This window comes from Amia ocellicauda, chromosome 4 (genome assembly GCF_036373705.1).
Source record: "Amia ocellicauda isolate fAmiCal2 chromosome 4, fAmiCal2.hap1, whole genome shotgun sequence".
Taxonomy (NCBI): Eukaryota; Metazoa; Chordata; class Actinopteri; order Amiiformes; family Amiidae; genus Amia; species Amia ocellicauda.
Genome location: NC_089853.1, coordinates 44,459,275 through 44,485,338, shown reverse-complemented (window position 1 = coordinate 44,485,338; position 26,064 = coordinate 44,459,275). Strand labels below are relative to the sequence as shown.

At 42.3% G+C, this 26,064-nt stretch overlaps 1 protein-coding gene and 1 pseudogene across 1 annotated transcript; both read right to left on the bottom strand.

The window, feature by feature from the left end:
• Window positions 1-3,683: 3,683 nt before the first annotated feature.
• On the bottom strand, window positions 3,684-7,356 carry LOC136748832 (elongation factor 1-alpha 2-like; annotated as a pseudogene).
• Window positions 7,357-9,613: 2,257 nt separating this feature from the next.
• On the bottom strand, window positions 9,614-25,690 carry LOC136748591 (elongation factor 1-alpha 2). The gene is made up of 8 exons (XM_066702469.1): window positions 25,589-25,690; window positions 23,286-23,511; window positions 13,670-13,849; window positions 12,946-13,242; window positions 12,278-12,428; window positions 11,652-11,908; window positions 11,015-11,249; window positions 9,614-9,964 (listed from the first exon to the last, which is right to left on the bottom strand). The coding sequence occupies exons 2-8, from the start codon at window positions 23,427-23,429 to the stop codon at window positions 9,837-9,839; spliced, it is 1,392 nt and encodes a 463-aa protein (XP_066558566.1). The 5' UTR covers window positions 23,430-23,511; window positions 25,589-25,690; the 3' UTR covers window positions 9,614-9,836.
• Window positions 25,691-26,064: the final 374 nt, after the last annotated feature.

The following is a 26,064-nucleotide window of genomic DNA, read 5'->3' as shown; positions in this document are numbered from 1 at the left end:
ATATTAAGAATAAAACATCAACATCAAAATTCTGAATAATAGCCAGGTGAAAGAGAAAGGATACACCTCTTATTCAGTCTGGAAGCTTTCATTACTGTGAACAGGGTTGAAGTAAAATAAAATGTGCATAAACATGGGAGAGAAAGGCGCAGGTCTGGCAAGAGTGACGGTTAGCTACCAGACACAGAGCAGAAAGATCAATCACTGCTTACATAGATTAGGAAAATCGCTAATCGCTGTTGCAAGGTGATAAGTGGGCCGGTGAATAAGATCACACTGCTTCGGGGCCCTTCGTTTGCATTAATCATCGGGGGCGGAAAGTAAATGAACTTGAACAGCTCCTTATTTTATTTCCTGTAAGATTCATGCAAAATCAGATTTTTGTCTTTCGCAATGCTGCTTCCTGTTTTGCATAAAAAATCTGTCTCGACCTATCTCTCCGAAAGGCTTGCCTCACAGGAATCCTTTGGATCTTGACAGACCCAGACTGGACTGTATTTATTAGTCAGTCAAAGCCTAGGGTTGTTTCAGATAAATTAAGCTAGGATAGTCGATACAAATGTCACTGGTATTGCACTATTTGCAAAAAACAGACAAGACTCTGCAGGTCTCTTGCGCACAGATTGTGCAAGAAGTTAGAAGGCGCAAGGGCTGAAGTTTTGTAAACTAGAGCTAACTCCTTAATAGATAGCAATAACACCCTAATCCCAGGCAATTACCCATTCACCACTGGCTGTTTCTCCTTGAGTACTGAGAAGATTGTAATGTATTTCTAATGACTTATTTCTACTCCAGCTCTGTGTAAGCCCTCTCTCTGTGTCCCTGCTCGTAGTTTGTACTCTCTGCACTTCCTATGCAATGCAGTTTTTGACACCATAGTCTGTACTCTTTTACCTTAAAAAGAAAACAGGAAGTAGCAATATTTTGTCACCACTGCTCAAACCCCACTGTAATGACATTTTATATGTTAGTTTTGATGTACGATAGACAAAATGTCAAATAATTCACAATTCAGGGTGGCAGGCCCTCCAGTAGCCATATCCACTGAGCAGAGATAATCACTCAGACCAAAACTAGTGCCTATTTGTGAGCTACATGCCAGTGAACCCCCACTGTTTCTGTAACATCAGATGGCATAAACTGTCAGAAAGACCCCTCAGGAAACATGCCAAGGAGTATGCCTGTGTAAAATTGCCATGAAAACTAATTTGCCTCATGACTGGGTGGCTTATGAGCAGGCTCAAAGCAGAATCAGAGCCAGAATATGTGGTGTTAAAAGCAATTACTGTTGCAACAGGCCAGAAGAGACATCACAATACTCCATGCAATAACAAAAAAAATGTAGTTTTTTTTCACCTTTTGCCTTACTGCCACCCTAGAAAGAACAGTGCTTGTGTAATTGTTGATGACACCATAGCTGAAGGAAGAATAAACATGCCTGAACAAAATAATCTGCTTCAGAAATATCACAAGCAAAACTGATATTTAGAATCTATATTTTGTATCACAGTAATTGTGTTCAACCCTACAGCCATGCAACCCCCTGACTGTGCAACTGCTTGAAACCATCAAAAGCATTATAGTGCCTTGGTATGAAGGTTCAGTTTAATTTATTAGACATAAAACAGACAGATTTATGGATTGGTAGCTGGATAGACACGCATGATGGTCAAAATAATAGTATTCGCACTTATACTTTGTGATTGATAAGAATACTGTACATTCCTGTCTTGGAAAGACTAAATGAAGATTTTAAAGGTCTGTATTTTCCATATACAGTGACTGGATACTGTCTTGGTCTTATCAGGTTATCAAATTTGATCAAATGTAGATATCAGTGACACAATAAGGGTAATACACTGTACACATTCAGACTTGTGTTAAGTATGACACTGCTGCACTTTACAAACACCACTTGACCCAAGATAAGAAGCAGAATCAAATTGTTTAATAAACAATGTTTTTATTTCGTTTACAACCATAACTTGTGTCATTGTTATCTTGTATCATAGACAAAATAATTCACAGTTATATGGAATCTGTTTCTTGGAACATGCTTCAAATTTACATAAATCACAAGCCATTAAAATACAGCTGCTAGTAATCAAATTTATATAGTACATGGAATTTGAATTGCTCTTCAGTTACATCAACACCAAGATATTTTAAACAGACTATTTCCTGACCATATAATTTGCACTGTAAAAGTCATATTTTGCTTTGCTTTTAAGTTGCGTGGTAATAAATATACTTGAAAACATCTGCTATTTTAATTCTCCAGCATATAAGTAAATGCATTTAAAAAATAATAATACAAATATTTCCTTGTACATAAGCACATACATATACAGTTATAATCCCTGAACATTCCTGCTTTATTGTTTTTAAAGCTCATCAGAAATCCTCTCGTTTGGGCAACAAGGCCTGAATGGAGTCTTACCCCAAACAGCTGTTCTCCACGTGAGGCTTTCAATGTAAATCTCTAAAGCAAGGCTCGAGATTCAGAAAGGATTTCAGGAAGAACAAAATGCACTAACCGTGGAAAAACAAACAACAACATCAACAAAATACGTTAAGCTCCTACAATTTATCGGAGCATTCTGCACTTTGCAAACTCCATGAACTGCAAATGACTTGCGCTTTGTTCTGCTGAGAAATCTGAAAATGCATAAGGCAGAAATAATGATAGCCAGCTTAGAAAATCCTCTTAAAACACCAACCCCACCACATCCCTTACCTGGTGAGCCAAAATAAACATGGTCTGACTTTCGGCAGTTAAGTGCCTTGTGGTCTATTTGGTTGGCCCATGATTTTTCCCATGCAAAGAACAATGCAAATACATGACCTGTGGAGTTTGTATGAAAATATATGGGTTAGTAAAATAATCTGAAGAGACAGACTTTGTATTTTCTCCTGCATTGTTTTGAGCATTGGATATACTGTGTTGTCTACAATAATGCAAAACAATCATTATAGATGATTTTACAGGCCCTTATTGATAATGTAAATCAATAACAAAAAATTATTATTTACAATCCTTAGAAAAAGTTGTTTGAATGTAGCCTGAAGGTTTAGAACTCATTCTTGATAATTAACTACAGAAATGAAAACAAGGGAAAACATTTCTCCATACTGAATTGATTAGGTGACTAACCAGAGCCAGAAATAAATTATATAAGATGTGCAATGCAGTTATTAGTTCTGCTGCTGAGAATTTATGTTCAAACTCTGAAATGAGTGGGACTTATTGCATTTAAAATGTGTAACAGTCTCAGACAGTAAAACGTGTCGGAGACGTGTATTTGTCAATCATGCTGAAAAATGCCATTTGGAACCAAAGTATTTCATTTTAGAGTGAGGATGAAGACCGCCCTCCAGTGGTAGGAACACACACCACTCCAGCTAGGGAGGAAAAGGGAGAAGGGTTTTAAATACACTGCCCCGAGGTGTAGTTTTTGTATTGCGTGAATTGTGCTGCTTTTAAATTCATAAAACAAAATACAGCATTCTAAGCACTAAAAGCAGCCAAATAAATTATGTATACTGGTTAACGTAGATCGTTATACAAATCCTTTCTGTTTCCCATCATTTTGTGTCAGGCGTACTGTATTATATATATGTATACAGAGAGAGAGAGAATTATTTTTCTGATTGTTTTGATATAATAGTACTGACAGCAAAGGCATGGTTGGATCAGTTTAATGGTAAAATTCACAAGAAGCCTTACAAATTGTGCAGCATGCTTTTCCTTTTAAAGAATTTCCATTGGACTTTGATAGTTAACATCCAGTCGTTGACGTAGAGTGTTTTACAAGCTGATGTGTGGGCATGCCCAGTGGGGAGGTGGTACAGGGGGTCGGCGGGAGGCTGGGGCGGCCCGGCCACCGATGCCGCACAATTCATTTGCTGCTCTTCTGGACCTTCTGGGCCGATTTGGTGACCTTGCCCACGCCACCAACCTTCTTCTCCACGTTCTTGATGACACCCACTGCCACTATCTGCCTCATGTCCCTCACAGCGAAGCGCCCTGCCACATACACAGGGACAGCTGTGATTGGCTCGTTCAGAGACACATGACCAGGCACATCAGGGCTCAGAAGGAAGCATACTGGTGGAAATCAACAGCCACCTCCTGAGGTCCAAGAATGCAGACAGCGTGTGTTGAACCCATGCATGCTGATACTGTGGTCACTATGATGTAATCATGACACCCATGCCTCTGACCTCAACCTCTCTCAAATCACTATGGCCACCCGCCCAGATTCATGCCTGGGTTCTCACTGGCACAGATCACGAGTGGTTATAAAATTTTTAAAATAAAAACCCACTGAACACAAGTCATTCATCAAGCATCTGAACAGCTAACCTATTGATTCTGTTGCAAGTGATTAACATACTAACCCCTCCCTGCACAGAAGTGTGTGACTGCTGTGGTGATCAGGCTTGTGTGGTTAGGAAAGCAGATTTATTGCTCATGCAAGATGTCTTTACAGCATGTTGTCTGTCGGCACCATCAGTCAGTAACAATGCATATGACCCCACGGAGCGCCATTGAGTCTGCTGTAAGACACTGCTCAGATATGACAGAGATCAGGATTTCTCTTAGCCATTGGTTGCACAATGAGTCCCTGAGCAGGACTGGTCTCTTAAATCTAGTGTTAATGTGCAACAGAAGAGAATACCAAGTTACAGCTCCACAAATGCACAGCTATTACTTTTTCAGCATATGTATAACGCATTACCAGGAGTCATAAAAGCAATTGAGAGCAAGATTGACCCAGTCAAAATTTCACAGCCCCCTGAGCTTCACATCAAATCAACGTGTGCTTCTATATAACTTAATCTATCTGTCTGCCTGTCGTCTTTGTTTTGTTCTTCCTCCAGGACCAGGAAGAGCTAGGTGTAGGAGAATAAGACTCATTTCAGTTCTGTGTGGAATGAGGAAGTGTATTTAAGGCTTGACCTGGATGTAACCACTTACCCTGGGGTGGGTACTGAGAGAAGCTCTCCACACACATGGGCTTACCAGGAACCATCTCCACGATAGCTGCATCTCCAGACTTGAGAGCTTTGGGGTTTTCCTCCAGCTTCTTCCCAGAGCGGCGGTCGAACTTCTTCTTGAGCTCGGCGAACTTGCAGGCGATGTGTGCGGTGTGGCAGTCGATGACGGGGGAGTAGCCAGCACTGATCTGTTCAGGGTAGTTCAAGATGATGGCCTGGACAAAAACACAGCAAGACAATTCTCCTCAGGTTAGTTCCTTCAACGTTCTTGACGCTGAACCCCATGTTGTCCCTGGGCAGGGCCTCACTCACGGCTTCATGGTGCATCTCCACTGACTTCACCTCTGTGGTGATGTTAACAGGGGCAAAGGTCACCACCATGCCAGGTCACAGGACCCCAGTCTCCACTCGGCCCACCGGGACTGTCCCAATACCTGTCTGAAGAACAAAACATTGTCAAATCGTGTCAGCTCCCAATACATTGTACTTTCCTATCTAATCCCATACAGGAACAAACAAAAAAGATTTAGAAAATGCATGAAATTATATTTATCCAGACACAAACTTCATTGAAAATATATAATTCATTTGCACATTAACTTGTATTGAAAAGGTTCAAATGTCAGCCTGCTTTAAAATCATATAATCTGAGCATGATAAACCAATGGGAAAATGGCAAACAAACATATCCTATATCCACAAAATATAAGATGAACAAAATAAATATATATGATCACGTCAGTGACCTCATATTACACCAACACAATAGAATGACCCTGCAACTGCATACAATAGGTTACACAATAATACAACTGAGCTTGTCCATAACCTTGGCTCTTGCATGTAAAAACCTGAAAGTTTACTATCAAACTTTAAGCTGTATCATAAGCTTGTTTTCTTTTTCCAACATACACTCACCTAAAGGATTATTAGGAACACCATACTAATATTGTGTTTGACCCCCTTTCGCCTTCAGAACTGCCTTAATTCTACGTGGCATTGATTCAACAAGGTGCTGAAAGCATTCTTTAGAAATGTTGGCCCATATTGATAGGATAGCATCTTGCAGTTGATGGAGATTTGTGGGATGCACATCCAGGGCACGAAGCTCCCGTGCCACCACATCCCAAAGATGCTCTATTGGGTTGAGATCTGGTGACTGTGGGGGCCAGTTTAGTACAGTGAACTCATTGTCATGTTCAAGAAACCAATTTGAAATGATTCGACCTTTGTGACATGGTGCATTATCCTGCTGGAAGTAGCCATCAGAGGATGGGTACATAGTGGTCATAAAGGGATGGACATGGTCAGAAACAATGCTCAAGTAGGCCGTGGCATTTAAACGATGCCCAATTGGCACTAAGGGGCCTAAAATGTGCCAAGAAAACATCCCCCACACCATTACACCACCACCACCAGCCTGCACAGTGGTAACAAGGCATGATGGATCATGTTCTCATTCTGTTTACTAGATGTTTTTCCCTTTTCACACCATTCTATGTAAACCCTAGAAATGGTTGTGCGTGAAAATCCCAGTAACTGAGCAGATTGTGAAATACTCAGACCGGCCCGCCTGGCACCAACAACCATGCCACGCTCAAAATCGCTTAAATCATCTTTCTTTCCCATTCAGACATTCAGTTTGGAGTTCAGGAGATTGTCTTGACCAGGACCACACCCCTAAATGCATTGAAGCAACTGCCATGTGATTGGTTGGCTAGATAATTGCAATAATGAGAAATTGAACAGGTGTTCCTAATAATCCTTTAGGTGAGTGTATCTATATAACTTTTTCTTAATGAATGAATGTGAGATACAGTACTGTGCAAAAGTTTTAGGCAGGTGTGAAAAAATGCTCTAAAGTAAGAATGCTTTCAAAAATAGATTAATAGATTATATTCATCAATTAACTAAATGCAAAGTGAGTGAACAGAAGAAAAATCTACATCAAATCCATATTTGGTGTGACCACCCTTTGCTTTCAAAACAGCATCAATTCTTCTAGGTACACTTGCACACAGGTTTTGAAGGAAGGTAGGTAGGTTGGCCCAAACATCTTGGAGAACTAACCACAGGTCTTCTGTGGATTTAGGTAGCCTCAGTTGCTTCTCTCTCCATGTAATCCCAGACAGACTCGATGATGTTGAGATCAGGGCTCTGTGGGGGCCATACCATCACTTCCAGGACTCCTTGTTCTTCTCTATGCTGAAGATAGTTCTTAATGACTTTCGCTTTTGGTTGGGGGTCATTGTCATGCTGCAGAATAAATCTGTGGCCAATCAGATGCTTCCCTGATGGTTTTGCATGATGGATAAGTATCTGCCTATACTTCTCAGCATTGAGGAGACCATTCATTCTGACAAAATTCCCAACTCCATTTGCAGAAATGCAGTCCCAGACTTCCAAGGAAACTCCACCATGCTTCACTGTTGCCTGCAGACACTCATTCGTGTACCGCTCTCCAGCCCTTCAGTGAACAAACTGTCCTCTGCTACAGCCAGATACTTCAAATTTTGACTCATCAGTTCAGAGCACCTGCTGCCATTTTTCTGCAGCCCAGTTCCTGTGTTTTCATGCATAGTTGAGTCACTTGGCCTTGTTGCCACATCGAAGGTATGGCTTTTTGGCCGCACTTCTCTGGACAGTAGATGGTTTACCAGGGTCCCACTGTTTTCTGCCAATTCTGAGCTGATGGCACTGTTGGTTGTAATTGTAAGAACAGATTCCCACTGTGAATGGAAGATAAATTGTGGGATCTATATTTATTAGAAGTGTGTGTGTGTATGTGTGTGTGATATATATATATATCTATATATATATATATATATATATATATATATATATATATATATATGTGTGTTTCTTTGAATTCAATATTAGGTTTATTGCTTCTAGTAATGGTGGTGGTAATGGGTTATTGTTGGTAATAGCATTTTCTTCTTATTTGTAAATATGTTAAGTACTGCTCTTTACTGATACCATATTTCTGGATCAACTCTTCAGATGTAAGATAATTGTTATTTTCACAAATGTGACGTAAGTGAGTGAAGCCTTTTTGTTTCCATATTGTAGAAGTAATTGGTGTTTTATTTATCAAGAATTCTGGATTTGAAAATATAGGTGTAAATATAGGGTGTCATGGTATAATTGGTAAGTTTATTTATTTTCCACCAAGCTGTGAGAGTTGTAGAGATAGTCATATGTTTAAAGCAAGGATGCTTTTTAATGGATTTGGTCATAAATGGGAGGTCACTAATCCATGAATTGTGATGGTGGTTGTGGTTTATCAATTTTATAATGAACTGTAGTTTTAGTAATAAAAACTGTTTGGTCGTCAGGTCCTCCACAGGATTTGTGTTTTTGTAATGTTACCAATTTTATACGAGGAGATGTATTTTTCCAGTAAGATTTTGTAATGATTTTCTGCTTGTAATGTACTCAGATATTATATTTTGTCCCAAATTACATTCTGTCTCGATCTTTTGTTTGATGAAAATGATATTATGTTCCCTCTCAGCACTACTTTAGCCGTTTCCCATAGTAGTGTTGTTGAAATGTCTGGAGAGCTGTTTAGTTCCATAAAGGATGCCCATTCTCTCTTAAGAAAAGTGTTGAAGTTAGTGATCCTTAGCAAAGATACATGCATGCATACATGCTGTGTATAATTAAGAAATCAATAGTGAACTGCCATAGTGACAGCTGGTCCTGGAATCAAACTTTATACATCACGAGAATATTTCAGTAGTCTATGAGCCTTTGGATTCACTGAGTTCTAACCTCCTCCTCCTACTTCATCAACATTATGTTTATTCTGTAGACATCAATAGACATTGCATGTTCCCATACACCTAGCCTTTCAAACTACTTCTAGTTTAAGTTCTAAAATCTCAATGGTCAATATTATAAAGCATGGGATTTCCATGTGAAAAATGTTTTATTGTTTCTCAATATCAGATGAAATTCAAGTGCCATCAGAATGCAAAAGGTTGAGTTCCAACCGAGTTATTGAGTGATCATAATATAGGTATGAAACATAAAAAATAACAGACCAGTGTTGGTTCTATCATAGTTTCTTATTAAGGTAGTCTATTAACTGTTAAATGTGGCAATGCTCAGATAAGCACTAAAAACAGTAAGAAGTTCTCAAGCAACAAGTTGGGCCTTTCACCTCATCATTGTGAGGATAAAAACAAACAAACTGGGAGCCCCTTCTAACAATTTAAGATGCAGTAATTTGGGTATGTGGCATTCATCTAGGGATGAGTAAGTTTGAAAAAGCATGGGCACCAACTGAGCTTTCGAAGGGAATCATGCAGTAAGTTGTATTAAAACCAAAAGATCAGACAGATTTGAAATATGAACGGAGGGCAAAGACCTTCAAGCCATGAAATACACTTACCAAAATTGTAATCCCCTGTAAATTTATTTTTTAGAAAAAGACAACATACTATTGACTGAACTACAGTGAACTACAGGCTATGGTGATAGTAAGATGGCTTGTAATATAGAGTGAACAATTTGCCCCAAGGAATCACTTTCCCTCTGATAACATAATCAGTTTAGTACTCCATCTTGCTTGCTTTTGCTGAAATAATAGTACTGACAGCCAAGACATGGTTGGATCAGTTTAATGGTAAAATTCACAAGAAGCCTTACAAATTGTGCAGCATGCTTTTCCTTTTAAAGAATTTCCATTGGACTTTGATAGTTAACATCCAGTCGTTGACGTAGAGTGTTTTACAAGCTGATGTGTGGGCATGCCCAGTGGGGAGGTGGTACAGGGGGTCGGTGGGAGGCTGGGGCGGCCCGGCCACCGAGTGCAGATGCCGCTCGATTCATTTGCTGCTCTTCTGGACCTTCTGGGCCGATTTGGTGACCTTGCCCACGCCACCAACCTTCTTCTCCACGTTCTTGATGACACCCACTGCCACTGTCTGCCTCATGTCCCTCACGGCGAAGCGCCCTGCCACACACACAGGGACAGACAGCTGTGATTGGCTTGGTCAGAGACATATGACCAGGCACATCAGGGCTCAGAAGGAAGCATGCTGGTGGAAATCAACAGCCACCTCCTGAGGTCCAAGAATGCACACAGCATGTGTTGAACCCATGCATGCTGATACTGTGGTGATGTCACTATGATGTAATCCTGACACCCATGCCTCTGACCTCAACCTCTCTCAAACCACTATGGCCACCCGCCCAGATTCATGCCTGGGTTCTCACTGGCACAGATCAGGAGTGGTTATAAAAAATATGCTATTGTGTGTTTGTTTATATTAAAGTTATTTTTATACACTATTAATATGCTATATATGTTGTTATTTGCTGGGTATGGTCAGAGCAGGCATCATCGTGCATGGTACATTAATATTAAAGATTATGCTATTTATTTTAATTGAGCTTTAATCTGCCCATTCACCATTCCTTGAATATCACACACAGTTTAATTGTATCGTAGCAGTGCTGTTGCACAATCCACAGAGCGATGTGCTACGAATTACAACCAGGAGGTATTGAAGTTAAGGATGTGTACAATTTCATCACAGCTCTGTCTCTTTTATACCAAAACATAAGCGGGTACATACTACTTTTTTGTTACTATTTTAATATATTGCTTACATTAGCCTGTAATATCAAGCTAAAGTTTCATGAACTCTTTCATTATTGAGGCAAACTGCGATCCTGAAAAGCTTAATTATCAACATGCTGCTCAATAGCAGTTATCGTATAAATATTAAATTAATCGCTACGTTTATCCTCCATTTTAAGTATTTAGATATCGCCACTGAGACTCCTGCTCTTCTTCGATTGGCTGATGGCTGTTTACGTCACGGTGCTTCTTAACTCATCCCAGCGCCCCAGTGCGCTCTCGTCTCCATTGAAACCAATGGGATCAGCCATGCCGCGTTGCCACACCGCATCCGGTGTGAAAGCTTCTAAAGACTTTTATTTCAGTTCTGTGTGGAATGAGGAAGTGTATTTAAGGCTTGACCTGGATGTAACCACTTACCCAGGGGTGGGTACTGAGAGAAGCTCTCCACACACATGGGCTTGCCAGGAACCATCTCCACGATGGCTGCATCTCCAGACTTGAGAGCTTTGGGGTTGTCCTCCAGCTTCTTCCCAGAGCGGCGGTCGATCTTCTCCTTGAGCTCGGCGAACTTGCAGGCGATGTGTGCAGTGTGGCAGTCAATGACAGGGGAGTAGCCAGCACTGATCTGCCCAGGGTGGTTCAAGATGATGACCTGGACAAAAACATGGCGAGACAATTCTCCTCAGGTTAGTTCCTCCCAATTTCACGCCATTAGTTTTCCCTCATGAAATGTTTTTTCTCTTACTGAAGACTAAAGACAAATTGGATATTGTTAACCGCTTCAAGAAAAACAAGTGAAAGTAAGATGTGAATTTTGCTAAACCTGTTTCATAGATTTCAGTCTTGATTTTATACTCATCACAAGTATTAAGATTAAAGCATCCCATCAGGGTCTGTCATCCAAAATCATTGATTCATTTAATCTAAGGATCCCTTGATCCCAGCCTTAAACACCCTGACGCCATCACTGTGGGCCAGGATGGAGTGGTAGTGGGACTAGAGAAATGTCTCATCAGACCTGCTTTGGTCCTTTCTTACTACAGGGGGCACTGACCTGGGCTGTGAAGCTGGCCGCCTCCTGGGGGGGGTCTGCCTTGCTGTCTCCGCACACGTTTCCTCTGCGGATGTCCTTGACGGAGACGTTCTTGACATTGAAGCCCACGTTGTCCCCCGGCAGGGCCTCGCTCAGGGCTTCGTGGTGCATCTCCACTGACTTCACCTCTGTAGTGATGTTAACGGGGGCAAAGGTCACCACCATGCCAGGTCGCAGGACCCCAGTCTCCACTCGGCCCACCGGGACTGTCCCAATGCCTGTCAGAAGAACAAAACATTGTCAAATCGTGTCAGCTCCCAATACATTGTACTTTTATATCTAATCCCATACGGGAACAAACAAAAAAGATTTAGAGAATGCATGAAATTATATTTATCCAGACACAAACTTCATTGAAAATAAATAATTCATTTGCACATTAACTTGTATTGAAAAGGTTCAAACTTTCAGCCTGCTTTGTACTTTCCTATCTAATCCCATACAGAGTACTAAAGCAAAATATATTCAACTAATTGCAATGTGAAATTTGAGATAATCCCTTTGGTCCTATAATGAGGATCAAAGTTAAAGTTTTTCTGAAGTACTCAAAAGGTGTTTGTGTTCGGTTTCTTCATGCTGTCACTGACCTCCGATCTTGTAGACGTCTTGCAGGGGCAGGCGCAGTGGCTTATCTGTTGGGCGAGATGGGGGCAGGATGGTGTCGAGGGCCTCCAGCAGGCACACCCCACTGGAATGGTGCTCCTTCCTCTCCAGCTTCCAGCCTTTAAACCAGGGCATCTGAGGGGGCAAAGATCAACAGCAGCTTCAGACACACAGCACCTCCACATGACATGCCACACACATCACTAGTAGTCATCTTTTTTGACTGAGTTCCATTAAAACAGGAATGTGTTAAAAATTAAAACTACTTAAACAGTATGGCAGTGTAATATTGAATGCATCGAAGATATATCATTTTCTTTAAAGGGGGGTGGTTAGTTACATAACATTTGTACATTCATAACATTCGCCGCACACAGCCTGTAAGTGCCACAAGATGACAATTAACCAGGTGGGGCCATGCTGCTCACAGAATTGCGGCCACTCACTGTGCCCCACATAGCTCCCTCCTACCTGCAGTCTCTCTGTGAAGAGGGCATTCTGACATGGATTACAATTCTGCAATGATCTATTTTGCTGTTTGCTTGTAAAACTATCAAACAATAATAAGCAATCATTTATTTCCAGTAGTATTAGGGCTATTGCTTCCGAAGGGGGATGAGGAACAGAAAAACTAAAGCAGCGGGAGACTCACGTTGGGAGAAGGCTCCAGCATATTATCACCGTGCCAGCCGGAGATGGGCACGAAGGGCACGGTGGCGGGGTTGTAGCCAATCTTCTTGATGTAGGCGCTGACCTCCTTGACGATCTCGTCGTACCTCTTCTCGCTGTAGGGCGGCTCGGTGGAGTCCATTTTGTTGACGCCCACGATCAGCTGCTTCACCCCCAGTGTGTAGGCCAGCAGGGCGTGCTCCCGCGTCTGCCCATTCTTCGAAATGCCGGCCTCAAACTCCCCAACCCCGGCGGCCACGATCAGCACAGCACAGTCCGCCTGCACCCGCCGACCAGGAAAACAACAACACGATCAAGCTGGGCTGGGACCTCCCTTCCCTTCATAAACTCTTTTATTGCTGACACACAAAGGGATTTAACATGCCATCATCCTTCATGCCAAGGCCTCAGATGGCCCAAAAAGTAGCTAATCTGGTTTGGAGGACAATCAAATCCAAATTACAAAACCAGGAAACTATCCACTAGCAGCAACTAGCTAAAAAAGCTAATGTGCTAAATGATACAACTAGACTGTTCGAACATATCTTTATTTGTTTGAATAATGGGTCATCCAATGTACTGACAACATCCAGATCAATAGCATTCAGACCCTTTCGATATGTATTGTTTTAACCACACAGCACAAAAGCCTGCTGCAGCTGCTGACTTCCCATACCTACAGCAGACATGATGATGCTGGTCTGTACCTGTGAGGTTCCTGTGATCATGTTCTTGATGAAATCTCTGTGTCCAGGCGCATCGATGATGGTTATATAATATTTGGTCGTCTCAAACTTCCAGAGGGAGATGTCAATGGTGATGCCGCGCTCACGTTCTGCTTTCAATTTGTCCAGCACCCAGGCGTACTTGAAGGAGCCCTTGCCCATCTAAGGCATGGACACACGAAATTCAAAGATTAAACAACAACACACAGAAAAACGCAACTATATGCAAAAACAGGACATGGAATTTCCATTCAAAGTAAAAAAAAAGAAAAAAGTCAATTATTATTACTATATTACTATTATTCTAGTAATATACACTCACCTAAAGGATTATTAGGAACACCTGTTCAATTTCTCATTAATGCAATTAATTAATTAACAGTATTAGTATAGTGTTCCTAATAATCCTTTAGGTGAGTGTATATATATATATATATACACTCACCTAAAGGATTATTAGGAACACCATACTAATACTGTGTTTGACCCCCTTTCGCCTTCAGAACTGCCTTAATTCTACGTGGCATTGATTCAACAAGGTGCTGAAAGCATTCTTTAGAAATGTTGGCCCATATTGATAGGATAGCATCTTGCAGTTGATGGAGATTTGTGGGATGCACATCCAGGGCACGAAGCTCCCGTTCCACCACATCCCAAAGATGCTCTATTGGGTTGAGATCTGGTGACTGTGGGGGCCAGTTTAGTACAGTGAACTCATTGTCATGTTCAAGAAACCAATTTGAAATGATTCGACCTTTGTGACATGGTGCATTATCCTGCTGGAAGTAGCCACCAGAGGATGGGTACATGGTGGTCATAAAGGGATGGACATGGTCAGAAACAATGCTCAGGTAGGCCGTGGCTTTTAAACGATGCCCAATTGGCACTAAGGGGCCTAAAGTGTGCCAAGAAAACATCCCCCACACCATTACACCACCACCACCAGCCTGCTCAGTGGTAACAAGGCATGATGGATCCATGTTCTCATTCTGTTTACGCCAAATTCTGACTCTACCATCTGAATGTCTCAACAGAAATCGAGACTCATCAGACCAGGCAACATTTTTCCAGTCTTCAACTGTCCAATTTTGGTGAGCTTGTGCAAATTGTAGCCTCTTTTTCCTATCTGTAGTGGAGATGAGTGGTACCCGGTGGGGTCTTCTGCTGTTGTAGCCCATCCGCCTCAAGGTTGTACGTGTTGTGGCTTCACAAATGCTTTGCTGCATACCTCGGTTGTAACGAGTGGTTATTTCAGTCAAAGTTGCTCTTCTATCAGCTTGAATCAGTCGGCCCATTCTCCTCTGACCTCTAGCATCAACAAGGCATTTTCGCCCACAGGACTGCCGCATACTGGATGTTTTTCCCTTTTCACACCATTCTTTGTAAACCCTAGAAATGGTTGTGCGTGAAAATCCCAGTAACTGAGCAGATTGTGAAATACTCAGACCGGCCCGTCTGGCACCAACAACCATGCCACGCTCAAAATTGCTTAAATCACCTTTCTTTCCCATTCAGACATTCAGTTTGGAGTTCAGGAGATTGTCTTGACCAGGACCACACCCCTAAATGCATTGAAGCAACTGCCATGTGATTGGTTGGTTAGATAATTGCATTAATGAGAAATTGAACAGGTGTTCCTTTTTATTATTATTATTATTTTTTTTTAACTAATAAAATTGGCATAATTTGACAGATTAGTTATCAGGAAGATGACCATATTTCTTATTCATCAATACCCCAAATTGCTATGTTTATTTTTTGAATTAAAAATTATTTTGCAAGCTGTAGCTCTCTTTATTGTTTGCGGTGAGAAAAGGAAAATGTATCCTGGAGGAGCCTCAAACCTGTGAAGGGGTCCAAAATAACAAGTGAAATAACAAACAAACAAAAAAGATTTAGAGAATGCTTGAAATTATTGCATAGATTAAACATCATTAAAATGATTAAATAAATAAGTAAAAAGAAAGTAATTGATAATAGTATGATTATGTACATTTCAATACATAAAAGTAATACAAATACAAAAAGTATATACATATATATATCACAGTAAATAATAGTAATAATATTTATTAAATAAAAACTAGACATTGATAAAACACTCCTCATTCCCAGTAAAGTCCCCCCACCCCCACCTTAGAAAGCAGCTCTAACACTGCCCCCCCCCCTCTGATGTGCTGATCCTATATCAGATTATGGCTGCCCCCCTCTCCCTGTAGCTGTGGGCCCGTGTGGTTGCAGGCTGTCCGCCCACTGACCACATTGTCCAAACACTGTCCATACACTGTCCCTTTATTGACCCCACATTGTCCCTCCGGCTGTGGCAGGCAAACACATATTTGGCTGCTATACCGGCAATGTTCTCCTCCTCTCCCAGAAGGATGGGGACCTTTTCAGTATCTGGGAGGAGTGTGAATTCTCTGATATGGTTCAGAAATGTGGGAGTGTATTCTTTTCTTAGCTCCCTCCTTACTGACTGAAATCTCTCCTGCTCTCTCTCTCTTTTTCTCTCTCCCTCCAACTCCCCTGTATTCTATTTGTCCAGAATTAGATTTTGTCTTCATAAACAAAACTTATATACCCCCTTCCTCTTCATCTTATATTAGTCTGTCAATCCAAGGCATACAAGGCATACAGCAGTTACTGCAGCCATGGCTGAGCAAAGGCATCAACACCCAGGGGGCCGCTTCCCATCTCCAGGCTCACCAGAGGCTGCTCCACACTGCTTTGACTCCCATCCCATTCCAGATAGCGCCCCAGCCTTCTTTGGCACCAGGAAGTACCCTGAGTAGAAGCCTGCTTGAGAGTCTTTGTCGGCCACTAGTCGTATCGCCTGTTTCTCCCGCATCACAGCGATCTCCTGAGAAAGAGCTTGAGCCCTTTCGGGACATCCAGCAGTAGTGGTTAGTGGGGGGGGGTGGGGGGGCAGAGTGGAATTGGAGGGCGTATCCATGGGTCATCGTCGTTCGCACCTAGGAGTCCTGGGTGCAGGCTTAACATTGGTCGAATCCGGTCGGTCTGTTGGGGGGATGGGGTGGCGATGGCGGCCGCGTCCCTTTAGGCTTCGCAGGGGGCTGTCGGGAGTCTGTCTTCCATCTGGAGAGCCTGTTCCTCCCTCTTGCCTGGGGCTGGCTTCTGCAGTGTTGTTCAGGCTGCGAGCCACTAGACTGTTGTTGCCTGGGCTGAGGCTTCCCCTGCCTCGGCCATGGCCTGTTGGGTTGCTGGGATCCCCATAGGCGCTGCTGTGGCTGCCGTCTAGCCTGTTGGAGATCAGCATACTTGGACGCTGTCTCCTTTGCCTTCTCTGACTGATCGATACAGAGGTCCACCATCTCTCCGAATGTCTGACCCGGGGTGATGGGAGCATCGAGGAGGACGGACTTCTCCTGGTCCTGGAGCTTCGCCTGCATCAAACACAGATGGCGTCTGGCTGCAACCATAGCTGTGAGAGATCTCCCCATGGCCTTCGCCCCTTCTCACAGCAAGTCAGTCATATAAGCATTGACTAGCTCCATCTCCTCCACATCCACCATAGACTGGCGCTCCCTCAGGTGTCCCATCAGGTAACCCATGTACAGGATTAAGATGGCCTGTGTGTTATTGGCCCGTACTGCTGAAGTCTCTGCAGAATACACTTTCTTCAGCATAGTGTCCGTTGTTCTGCACTGTTTATTAGGGCAAAGCAGTTCTTTGCCTAATATGGCGTTCACTGAACCAGCCTGGACACCGAGTCCCCTATCATTGGGAAAGATCCCAGTGCCTTAATTTCCGCCCCCGCCATTGCGTACATGGCATCCGCCTGCCTAGAAGTCGCAGGAGCAGATGCCGGTTGGTTCCAAGTGGATTGCACAATGTCCACGTAATCATCAAGGAGGGGAATGATCTCCGCAGGCTTAGCAGTCTTCTCCCTCACAAGCCCGTTTTTCAGAACCTCTTCCTGGGGGTCCCAGGGAATGTCCACTGCCATAGCTGCACGTCTCATCAGGGCTTTAAACTCCATGCTCGGCCCTTGAAAGTGCTCCGACACTGAACTCACCATCTCGGTCTCCTTGTGAAAGATGGAGGATCCGATATATCCAAGCGCAACGCCACATGGGACAGCGCTTCTGGCGGTGGTAGCGGTGGTGGCAGCTGAGGGAGAAGGTGAAGTCCTCTTCCACTGGAATTCGCACAACCACAGAGCATCTGTTGCTGGGAGTCTAACCTGTGCAACAGCTCCCCAACTGTCTTAATCAGTGTCACAATCCCGTCCGTTTCCTGTCTCCTGCGACATGGAGGAGTTCGTGGAGTGGAGCATCTAGCAGATCTGGAGCGAGAGTGGGATGGACACAGGGAGGAATTCCACGGTCGATATCGACAGAAAAGTCGAGGGATCGACAGTTGGTTGAAGTCGATGTGGTCGAGGTCGACAGAGATGTTTTTGTCAAGCATTGCTCTGGATGTATCGAGCGGTTTAAAATCCGACAGAGGTCGAGAGAATCCGGAGGATAGAGCGGGGCGGTCACCGACCAGCCACAGGGAGGCTGCTCCAGTGGCAGTGGAGTAGTCTCCGTCTCTGTCGGTGGTACAGGAGGTAAAACTGTGAAGCAGATATTAGTGGAGGGACCAAGGCCAGCTCCGATTGAGATTCCTACCTCCGAAGAGAAGCAGTAATAACAAAGAAAAAGTCCGTAGTCCAAGCTCCGAAGAGACAAAAATTTGGATAATATACTCCGAACAGGATAGCAAAGATTCAGACCGCACTCCGAAGAGCAGGTGAGCACACTTCTCAAAGCTTTAAAGCAATCGCAAGCGAAGAGCAGTAAAGTACATTCACAGGCAGGTGAAAGAAGAAATGGCAGGGAGCTGCAGTCAGGAGGAGACTTTTCACAGATGCCAGGGGCGGGTCTCCTCCTGCCAGCAGGGCCCCTATTGGGCAGCTTTGGTACATGCTTTCAATGATTGGCAGGTCAGAAGGCTCTTCCCATTAGGTAATGGCTGTCTTTCGATTTGAAAGGGAACAGAATACCACTGACACACGTAGAGCTTATAAACCAATACAAATATGTTGTACGAAACCCATCTAAACCAATAGAAAGTATTTTTGAAAGCTGTGCTGCATTTGAGTATCCATGGTTTCAGTTGTTGTAACAATAGTAACTAAAATAAAGACATTACGGTACATGTTTACTGAAGGTGTTGACTGAGCAAGTGTGTGAGTGAATTGCAGTTTCTGAATCGGATTGCTCACCGGGATATTTTGCATGGTTTCCGTATACAAAATCATCATTTAAATATACTTCTACTAATACTCGCATCAATAGCAATGAGTTCATTTCAAGGTTTTTATTTTTCATGGAACTTAGCAGGGGTGGCAAGTGGGGTGGCACAGCTCATTTTCATTACCAGCCACATGGCCACGGCCCCTCGGTGTTCAGGATGGATTTTCAGAGTTTGCTGTCGGGGTTCAGGCAGGACGATATGGTGGCTGTCGGGGTTCAGGCAGGAGGCAGCACAGCAGGAAGGAGAGAGGGTTAAATAGGGCGAGGCAAGCTGTCAGGAGGTAATGGCAGTTAAGAGGTGTAAACGAGGAAGAGGCCACAGCGTCAGCACTGCTGACAGGCGATCACGCTTCCCAACATAGCCCAGACTGGGACACTGATCTTCGCTCACTTCCTGCTCTCCTACTGCACATTGCTCATCATCTTCAACTGCCTCTGCAGATCAGAGAAACGAGCCTCCAGGCGTCTCCGTTCTGTCTACTCCCTGCGCAGCTCCCTTCTCAAGTCAACACCTTCTCGGTGTGCCTCGGCCTGCATCTCTTCCGCCTCCATCAGGGTGTCCCGCAGATTATCCACTTCATACTGCAGTGTGTCCCGCTGACGCTCCAGGGCGCGCACTGTATGCAGGGCTGTATCGCACCTCTTCTGCAGTTCAGTCACCACTGAATTGCTCTGCTTCTCCAGCTGGCTCTGCAGATCAGAGACTTGAGCCTCCAGGCATCTCCTTTCCTCCTTCTCTGTCTCCAGCTGCTGCAGGATCAAAGCACTGGTCACCTCTGCAGAGGGCTTCTCAGGAGGTTCCGTGGTGAGGTCCTCTTCAGACTGGCCTACTCCTACGTCCACACCCCTGGCCTGTCCGATGTCTGCTCGGGACAGGTCCCATACAGAGCCCTCGGCCTCAGGAACCTCATTCAGGTTGTCCGTCTGTGTGACTTTGTCGGCACAGCGGGCGATCTCTCGCAGCATGTAGCCGCTGGCCACGGAGTCCTTCACATCGGAGCCTTCAGAAGGATCGAGCCCTCTCTGACTCGGGCCAGGACTGCCATTCCCGAGGGGGGCGCCGTCAGGGCCATTGCTATTCGCCGTGCTGCCGTGGCTGCCTTTGCGGGAGGGGGCCGTGAGGCTGTGCTGTTCAGGCAGCTCCTGTCCCGCTTCCCCCTCCGTGGCGTGGCAGGCATCACCATCCTCTTTCTTGCGTGACACATACCAGCCCCATGTTATGACAGCCAGCGCTCCAGGCAACAGGAAGGACAAGACCGATCTTAGTGCCATCTTGGATCCAGGAGGTCTAGTCTCTATGAGGTTTGCTCAGCAAGTGATTGTTGTTATAAGGAGACCCGTTACTAGAGATGCCACCTTGACGTAACCATGGAGATGGTGCACTGTCCCGTATCGCATGTGGAATCCGGTGATGTCATAGAAGACTATTGCATCACATACAGATAAACATGTAACATTTGCAGCTTATGATAACAATATATTTCAATACATCTGAGGGAATGTTGGGGGGGGATAAAGTACATTTCAAACTTGAAAGGGGGTGATTGTTTGTATTATTTTGTGTACAGTTTATATTGTATATGTATCGTGTTTGTGTGTTATGTTGTGTATACTTGGGATACATTCAGGTATAAAATTGCAGGTGTCCAGGTTTTATGGAAAACGTCTATTTGACATTTGTGGAGCGCAGATACGATACAATACAATACAATACACCTGTATGAGTCCCCAAGGGGCAATCTGACCTTCAGATTCCACATATACTCACCAAAAGCAAGATAACACACAGACACATGACAGAAACACAGGGTATTTGTCATGTGTGTGTCTGTGTGTTATCTTCCTTTTAATAATGTAGTTCAAGAGGATTGATTTTTGGCGATAGTTAGAGAGACAGGAACGAGATTGGTATTATGTGGTTGAAAAAGGTGTTAGAGCAAATGTGTGTCCAGAAGTTATCAGTTGTAATTGTAAGAACAGATTCCCACTGTGAATGGAAGATAAATTGTGGGATCTATATTTATTAGAAGTGTGTGTGTGTGTATGTGTGTGTGATATATATATATATATATATATATATATATATATATATGTGTTTCTTTGAATTCAATATTAGGTTTATTGCTTCTAGTAATGGTGGTGGTAATGGGTTATTGTTGGTAATAGCATTTTCTTCTTATTTGTAAATATGTTAAGTACTGCTCTTTACTGATACCATATTTCTGGATCAACTCTTCAGATGTAAGAAAATTGTTATTTTCACAAATGTGACGTAAGTGAGTGAAGCCTTTTTGTTTCCATATTGTAGAAGTAATTGGTGTTTTATTTATCAAGAATTCTGGATTTGAAAATATAGGTGTAAATCTACAGGGTGTCAAGGTATAATTGGTAAGTTTATTTATTTTCCACCAAGCTGTGAGAGTTGTAGAGATAGTCATATGTTTAAAGCAAGGATGCTTTTTAATGGATTTGGTCATAAATGGGAGGTCACTAATAAAAATGTCAGAACATTCTGATTGTTCAATGTCTATCCATGAATTGTGATGGTGGTTGTGGTTTATCAATTTGATAATGAACTGTAGTTTTAGTAATAAAAACTGTTTGGTCGTCAGGTCCTCCACAGCATTTGTGTTTTTGTAATGTTACCAATTTTATACGAGGAGATGTATTTTTCCAGTAAGATTTTGTAATGATTTTCTGCTTGTAATGTACTCAGATATTATATTTTGTCCCAAATTACATTCTGTCTCGATCTTTTGTTTGATGAAAATGATATTATGTTCCCTCTCAGCACTACTTTAGCCGTTTCCCACAGTAGTGTTGTTGAAATGTCTGGAGAGCTGTTTAGTTCCATAAAGGATGCCCATTCTCTCTTAAGAAAAGTGTTGAAGTTAGTGATCCTTAGCAAAGATACATGCATGCATACATGCTGTGTATAATTAAGAAATCAATAGTGAACTGCCATAGTGACAGCTGGTCCTGGAATCAAACTTTATACATCACGAGAATATTTCAGTAGTCTATGAGCCTTTGGATTCACTGAGTTCTAACCTCCTCCTCCTACTTCATCAACATTATGTCTATTCTGTAGACATCAATAGACATTGCATGTTCCCATACACCTAGCCTTTCAAACTACTTCTAGTTTAAGTTATAAAATCTCAATGGTCAATATTATAAAGCATTGGATTTCCATGTGGAAATTTTTTTTTTTGTATCTCAATATCAGATTAAATTAAAAAGTGCCATCAGAAAGCAAAAGGTAGAGTTCCAACCAAGTTATTGAGCCATCATAATAAAGTGATCATAATATAGGTATGAACTATTTAAAACATAAAAAAATCACAGACCAGTGTTGGTTCTATCATAAAGTGTTAAAAATGGCAATGCTCAGATAAGCACTAAAGCAGTAAGAAGTTTTCAAGCAACAGGTTGGGCCTTTCGCCCCATCATCGTGAGGATAAAAACAAACAAACTGGAAGCCCCTTCTAACAATTTAAGTTGGCTGAACTCAGCAACAAAAGAAACTGCCTTTCTTCACTTATAATATGGTGTAAATGGACTTGAATGAGCCAATAAGCTGCAGGCCCTGCATCACCATGTAGGACAAACTGGAGGCAGAAGTAATTTTGAAAAAGCAAGGGCACCAACTGAGCTTTCGAAGGGAATCACACAGTAGGTTGTATTAAAACCAAAAGATCAAACAGAGATTTGAAATATGAACGGAAGGCAAAGACCTTCACATTATGTGGAGGATAAAAAGATAGTCCTGCCACCACAACAGCCATGAAATACACTTACCAAAATTTGAATCCCCTGTACATTTATTTTTTAGAAAAAGACAACATACTATTGACTGAACTACAGTGAACTACAGGCTATGTTGATAGTAATATGGCTTGTAATCTAGAGAGAACAATTTGCCCCAAGGAATCACTTTCCCTCTGATTACATAATCAGTTTAGTACTCCATCTTGCTTCTAATGCTATCCGTTTGAGGGCCACCACATCATCGCATGAGAAAATGGAGTCTGTTACTATGTTCGGACTCTAATAATGGAAACTTTCCACATCTCTTGGCAGGACTTTGCTTAATGATAGCTGTGAGGGAGTCTGCATACTTGTGAGTTTCATGTTCCCTCTAAAAGGTCTCTAGAATCCTATTAGCCCTAAATGGCGTCCATTAGGATAAGAGAAACACATTTACACCAATGGAAAACTGACATGATATTAAAGATACACTGTCATTGCTGTGTTATCCTCCCAGTGTGTAGCATGTGTGTAACCGTGTGACACTTTTGACGTGCTCTTAGGATTTTGACTCACGCAGGTCCTACCTCAGCAGCCTCCTTCTCGAATTTCTCAATTGTTCTCTTGTCAATCCCTCCGCATTTGTAGATGAGGTGGCCGGTGGTGGTGGACTTCCCGGAGTCCACATGGCCAATGACCACAATGTTGATGTGCACCTTCTCCTTCCCCATTCTGCAGAGCTGGTCTTTTGGGACAGGGGCCGAACAAAGGCAGAGGATTCGGGAATCAAAGCACGTCAACACAGAGTGAGGGCTGGAGATGAAGCAGGAGGGAATATTTCAATAATGCACACATTACAAATAATACTTTTAACTCAGTGCTGACTAGAAATCTGACCCAGGAAGGACAAGATCATTCCCATTCACTGGTTGGAGTGTCTCCTCAATTGCCTTGAACTGCAAAACTTTAATTTTACTGTAAATCATCCCTAAAGGGTAGCGCTTCCTGGGTACTATTTATAAAGGCCAGTATGATCACTTTATTGTGTTCTCTCTATATACTTTCACTCTCTCACAGTCTACCACACTGCACCCTAATGCTGTTGATACAATTTTGCATGCATCACTGTGATTAGGACAAAACAAAAACAAAATCAAGGGAACCAACAGATGCATGCCCCATACAGACACAGGCTTTTTTGTGTGTAAAAACTTGGCCAAAGCCAATAAAGAGTATGTTCTCTATAATTTCTCAGAATCCCACAATGAAGCCAAAGGTTTGGATGCTGTATAACATATACCAACCCATTATCCAGCGCATCACAAGAAAAGCCAAACTATTGTTTAAACAGCATAGGCCTTCAACTAAATCTGCGTCATTCTTCCTTTCTGGGGATTTCTCTTTTTAAATGATAAGTTAACTGACTGAAATGCACAACTCTTTTAATTTTTTTAACATTTTTTCATTGTCTGACGTTACCAGAATTAATTCCCTACAGTTTCCAAACAAGAATGACATTTAAGATGAAGATTTACCTAGAAATACAGTTCTTAGCTAATTAATGCCCAAACCATTTTGAAAATAGTGGACTAAACCAAATTTAAAATCAGTTCTATGTTTTTTTATCTTTTTTAAATGCACATTAGTTTGTTGTACATATACATATTCCACACATGAATATACATACATATTATGTATTCTAAACAAATAAAACCAAGCATATTTGATGGAGTTTAATCAAATAATCAAACTGCAAGATAAAAACATAAGCCTGTTTTTGTTCATGCTATTCACATTGCAAAGACTAGACAGAGAAGAACATTCTAGATGTCGCAGTTTGGTCTTTAATCATTTAGCCAGACAGCATAAAAGGCTTACAGACAGACAGACACATGTTTCAGAAAATAACTTATCAAGATATACAAACTATGTGTCACTGAATTGATTATATTGGTATTGTCTCGCATTTCACTAGATAGCACACCCCACTGTTTTTAAAACTTGTATTTCATAGGAAATTATGTATCATTCAAATTGTGATAATGTAATTCACAAATGTAAAATGCAAACTCTGAACAGCCTTTTTGGAATGAATGCAGGCAATTAAATATTACAAATTTTGATCCAGTAATAGCTGCTTTAGAGATGTGGAATAAAAATAATAAATCAAATGTAATATTTACCAAGCCCCCCAGTACTCATCGTAATGTTATCAGACCCATTACAAGCCCCTGATCATCAAAGTGTTAATAGCATGTACACTGAAATCCAAGTAGGCATTCACTGTATGCTAAACAAACACAGCATGAGTGATACATGCTGTTCTCGGTGTTAATATCTACATGATATCTTAAGAGATTAAGATTATTAATTGAAATATCATAATCGACTTAATTGAAAATTACCCTTGTCTTAACGCAAAGACAAATCAAAACAATGGTCTCGTCTGCCATCCACTGGGGACTCTCCTGTGTCGCCTGCAAATTAACACCTGCTTTCACCTTTTAATGTATACAAATTCACACGAACATGGTTATCTGAGCTGAAAAGTTTGAGCCCCCCACGGCTGTAAATTGAAAGCTCTCATCCTGAGAAGGAGACAACTGAAAGACAGGTGCAGCTTGTGTTTCACATTAATTTCTGTGTATGTGTGTGTGTGTGTGTGTGTGTGTGTCTACCCTTTGTTTTCAAGGTAGTTAACTATTTTTAACACCATGATCTATGCGTCTGCTAGTAAGCACACATCCCCCCTGGCAGGTACAATCGGACAGCATGGTCTCAGTCTCAGAGTCTCAGTGCTTCATGAAAATATTCCAGCACCACACAGATTCTTATCCTCCCTATTGCTGTAGAAGAGGTTACAGTATAGCAGATACATATTGCCTCTTACCTGTAGCTGCGATCTCAGACAGCAGGGACTAGGAGCTCCAGCCCAGGCAGTTTTATGTCCCTGGGAGGGGGTTGTAGAATTGGCCTCCTCTGCGCAATGCAGGCAACCCCTGTAATACAGCAATGCGGTAGCAGAGGAAGAAAAGCAAAGACTGCAGTGAGACAACTGCAGCAGAACTGAGCCGATTACAGAGTAAGAGAGAGACCCAGTGATTCAGCAAAGACATTCACGATGGCTGACTGAATACGATGCTAGCATCAATGCCAGCCTGGCTTGCCCACAGCTAACCAGGGGCAACCCTCTACCTATCACACCTACAGAGACAGATTGAAGTGAATCAAATGAGAGAACATGGAGCAACATTTGAAAAGAACTCTAAGTGATGCATTCATTTAGTTTTTTTAAAGAATGTATCTTGTTTCTAAAATTCTCCAATAATTGTGGAATGTGGAATTCCAGGATGTTTGTAAAAAATT

Excerpts from the sequence above, each read along its gene's own strand:
- LOC136748591 (XM_066702469.1), bottom strand. The coding sequence starts at position 23,429 with ATGGGGAAGGAGAAGGTGCACATCAACATTGTGGTCATTGGCCATGTG. Across the intron at positions 13,243-13,669 it reads TGATCACAGGAACCTCACAG|GCGGACTGTGCTGTGCTGAT; the intron begins GTACAGACCAGC and ends CGGCGGGTGCAG. Across the intron at positions 12,429-12,945 it reads TGCTGGAGCCTTCTCCCAAC|ATGCCCTGGTTTAAAGGCTG; the intron begins GTGAGTCTCCCG and ends TTGCCCCCTCAG.